This window comes from Camelus bactrianus, chromosome 24 (genome assembly GCF_048773025.1).
Source record: "Camelus bactrianus isolate YW-2024 breed Bactrian camel chromosome 24, ASM4877302v1, whole genome shotgun sequence".
Lineage (NCBI taxonomy): Eukaryota > Metazoa > Chordata > Mammalia > Artiodactyla > Camelidae > Camelus > Camelus bactrianus.
The window spans coordinates 90,782-95,032 of NC_133562.1; the positions used below are offsets into that span (position 1 = coordinate 90,782).

Consider the following 4,251-nt stretch of genomic DNA (forward strand, 5'->3'; position numbering starts at 1 on the left):
TCCAGGGAAACAGAACACAGACACACACACAGAGACCTGTCACAAGGAATCCCTGAGATGCACCGGACCTGCGGTCAGCGAGGCAGAGTCTGGGGAGCCAAGGGTGCAGTTCAGTCTGAGTGCCAGCAGCCTGGAGACTCAGGGAGTCCAGAGGCAGGAGGGGGCCAGAGCAGGAGGAGCCCTCACTCACAGGGCCACTTGCTCCATTCAGGCCCTGAACCTGGGGACGAGGCCTGCTTGCCCTGGGGAGGATGACCTGCTTTATGCTGCCCTGCCGGCTGATGCAAACGCTAATCTCATCAACACCCTCAGACACACCCAGGTCTGACCAAATACCTGGCACCAGGCCCAGTCAGCCGGCACAGAGCACACCATCACAGGCCCATGCTCCCCAGCAGGTATGAACGTTGCCACCACCCACACTCTCCTGGGCCTCAGCAGGTAGGACCACAGTGACCAGTCATCGCAGTTACCTGGCAGTGGGGGGTGCCTGGCTGCAGGACACCTCAGTCAGCCCCGGGGGACCCGTCAGCAGCTACACCTGCCACCCCACTCCCTTCCCAAATGCCTCCCTGCATAACTCAGCAACTTCCACCTTAAACCTTGAACTCTGATCCTAGCCCCTTGGAAGGAAATTAGTTCCTTTCCAGGACAACTTCAGTGTAAGACCAAGTGCTGTGCTGAGGGCCTGGGGCCCTTGGGCAAAGCTCCTCCAGCCCAGACACCCTCCCCCAGGGCCGCCTTGGGGGGTAGCCGGCCTCCCGCGCACTTTGGCCGGGGACTGAGCTCCACCTCCCGAGGGGAACAGTATAAAGCACGTGTGCTCGCACCGTGAAGACCGACAGCAGCAAAAGCAGATGGGATGGATTTCAGACCCCTGGAAACTGAATCAGGAAAACCCACGTGCACACCAGACACAGACCCTCACAGTCAGGAGCTGTGACCCTCTTCTGCTTGCGGAAACCACACCCTCTCCTGCCACAATTCAACTCCAACCAGGGACACCTTGAGAATCCTAGAAGTCTCCAGAAATACTGCTCCTGTGAGTTCTGCCTTTGAAACAGAAGTAAAAACACATATTGCACAGTCAACTATGGGAAGGGCACCTCAACGCCTGTGCCTTTTCCACAGGCTGTAGGGTCAGTGACCCAGAAAGATAGGCCATGCCAGGGAAGGACCTAAGCGTCCCATCAAACCTCCGAGTGGAGGACCGTGGCCATGTGCGTCTCTCCCTGCTCTGACCCACCTCGCGTGCAGCTGGGTTCGTGAGAAGGGTTAGGAGGGAAAGGGGAGAGACAGAGGTAGTCTTTATCCCTGGGCTCAAAGCCCCACGAAAGGTGTTTTCAGGGAGCAGTTAAGACGAAGGTGCAGTAAACTGCTCACGTCAACGTCACACTGTTATGCTATAACCTCGGTGCTAGCGTGACTTGCTTTTATCCTGTGGTCTGTTTTGCAACTGAAATTTCTACCTACACTTGTTTAGGTGGCCGTGTGGTTTCTGCCGCGGATCTTCAGCAAGAACGGCAACCAGAAGAAGATTCTGAGGAACCAACCAGGCTTTCTGTCCGGTCCCGGCAACACCCGCCTTCACCGTGAGCAATAATGCAGCAGGCCATCCATCTGTCCGGCAGCGCCAATGACACAGCAGGAAATCGTTCCGACTGTCCTCACGTGGTTCTGCCAGAAGAGCTATTTTTCACCATATCTGTCATCGGGGTCTTGGAGAATCTGATGGTCCTCCTGGCTGTGATCCGGAATAAGAACCTTCAGTCGCCCACGTACCTCTTCATCTGCAGCCTGGCCATGTCTGACATGCTGGGCAGCTTGTACAAAGTCCTGGAAAACGTCCTGATTGTGCTCAGAAACAGGGGGCACCTCGAGCCTCGGGGCCGCTTCGAGACCACAGCGGATGATGTGGTCGACTCCCTGTTCGTCCTCTCCCTGCTGGGCTCCATCTGCAGCCTGTGTGTGATCGCGGCAGACCGCTACCTCACCATCTTCCACGCCCTGCAGTACCCCCGCATCGTGACCCTGCGCCGTGCCGCCTTGGTCCTGGCGGTCATCTGGGCCTGCTGCACAGCCAGCGGCATCGCCATCGTGGCCTTCTTCCACCACGTGCCCACGGTGATCGCCTTCACGGCGCTGTTTCCTCTGATGCTGGCCGTCACCCTGTGCCTCTATGTGCACATGTTCCTGCTGGCCCGCTCCCACGCCAGGAGGACCACCACCCTCCCCAGGGCCAACATGAGAGGGGCCCTCACACTGACCGTCCTGCTTGGGGTCTTCATCGTCTGCTGGGCCCCCTTTGTCCTGCACGTCCTCCTGGTGACGTTCTGCCCTGCCGACCCCTACTGTGCCTGCTACATGTCCCTCTTCCAGGTGAACGGCATGCTAATCATGTGCAACGCCGTCATCGACCCCTTCATATACGCCTTCCGGAGCCCGGAGCTCAGGGACGCGTTCAAGAAGATGATTTTCTGCAGCAGGAGCCAGTAGCACGACGGCTCCTGATTTAGGAGCCGTGGGGAAAGTACTGTCAAGGGCCGGCCAACGTGTCCTTTCCCTCCCTGAACACGCCAGGGGCACCCACTGGCTGTGCTCCTAACAGCTCGGCCCACCAGGGCGGCCTGCTGTGGGCACGACCTCTATAGCCAGAGAGAGAGAACGATTACTAAAGAGGAGGGCAGAGCACACTACGCATGGGAGAGCGCGGGGCCACGGAGCACCTTGCTCTCCTGTAGAGTTCTAGCAAGCCTGTCACCGGGGCGGCCGTTCCGAAGTGCCGGGACGCACGCTACAGGGTCTTCGCAAGCCGTAAGGGCCAGTCAGCTGCTGCAGGGCAAGCAAGCACTGGTCACATTATTCAGAGGAAAGAAAAGGCCAATGGTCTCTTTCAGTTAAAGTTTGTACAAGTTTATCTGTTCCTAACGACTAAAGAAGAAGCAAACTCTGACCGTCAGTCCTTGCTGAGTTGGCAGGTAACTCACAGGGATGAGCGGTGGGGAGGGAGGAGGCCAGGTCTGTGGCAGCGCGTGGAGCTGCCCTGACCCACCACCCGCCGTGAGAGGTGGCCCTCAGAGAGAGAAGTCAGCCACAGACAGGACCGCCGGTCGTGATGGGCTGGGTACTAGGTGTGTGTGTCGGGGGGAGGGTTAGTGCATCAGGAAACTCACGGGGAGACAGCTGCAGACGAGATGCACAGGGTGCCTCCTGGCCCCCTTCTGGCCTGCCTGCACTGATGGACGGACGGACCACGTTTCCTCCTCCTCCTCCTGCTTCTCTGGCTTTTCACCTTTGAGCCTCCAGCACAAAGGTGAAAAGAAGCAAAGACTGTGGGACCCTCATGCTTTTCTTAACTTTAACAGAAATGCCTTTTCCAAGTTCACCAATGGTTATTTCCTGAAAATTACCTTTCATCAAACTGAAAATACTCTTTTCCTGCCTAGTCTCCTAACAGCGTCTTTAACATCAGTCAGTGTTGAATTTGACTCAGTGCTTTTCCAGCACCTACTGGATCATCGGGTTTTCCTCCTCTAATTTATGAGTGTGGTACATCACAGTGACAGGGCTTTTATGTTGGGCTTTCTTTGCAAACTTCAAATAAAGATTGACATGTATTATATCAAATATTTGTCATATTTATAAAGCTAAACTATGTTTTTTGACAAAATGCTTATTTTGAATCATAATTTTACATATTTGAAATTATCTATAATGATATATTTCATGAATGACCTTTAGTGAATTTTAAGAGAAACAGGAACTGTACCAAAAAGTAAAAATTCAAGATATGTAGGCCCATAAATATTCCCTTTAAAATAAAGGAAAAGAAATTCTACAGGGAATAATTAGTTGGCTACTCATTTACATCTGTTTAGTGATTTTCTAAAATCTATTGTGTGCAGATCCGTATTTGCTACACACTCAACAGTTTGTAGCTAGAAATGTTCACATTCCAGGTGCCACTCCCCTGCTGATGTTACAATATAATCGTTAAAGAAACAACAAGCAACTGTTACTTCTTTTGCCAACATGGTTGTGTATTTAAGATCTGTTATTTGCAAAGTGTCTGAGGAAATAATCCAGCTGCTGCCCTTTGCGACCCTGTGTACACACTTCTTTACCAACATAAGTGCAATTCGTATTGATGTCCTAGGTCAGACTTTGACCATGTCCCTCAGAACTCTGCCAAAACAGGCAGGAGGACCCACAAAGAAGACGTGCACCCAAAGAACAGCGAGTGTCTCTTGC

At 53.5% G+C, this 4,251-nt stretch overlaps 1 protein-coding gene across 1 annotated transcript; it reads left to right on the plus strand.

The window, feature by feature from the left end:
• Positions 1 to 1,194: 1,194 nt before the first annotated feature.
• On the plus strand, positions 1,195 to 3,617 carry MC2R (melanocortin 2 receptor). Its single transcript, XM_010958157.3, has one exon. The coding sequence runs from the start codon at positions 1,603 to 1,605 to the stop codon at positions 2,494 to 2,496; it is 894 nt and encodes a 297-aa protein (XP_010956459.1). The 5' UTR covers positions 1,195 to 1,602; the 3' UTR covers positions 2,497 to 3,617.
• The last annotated feature ends 634 nt before the right edge of the window (positions 3,618 to 4,251 follow it).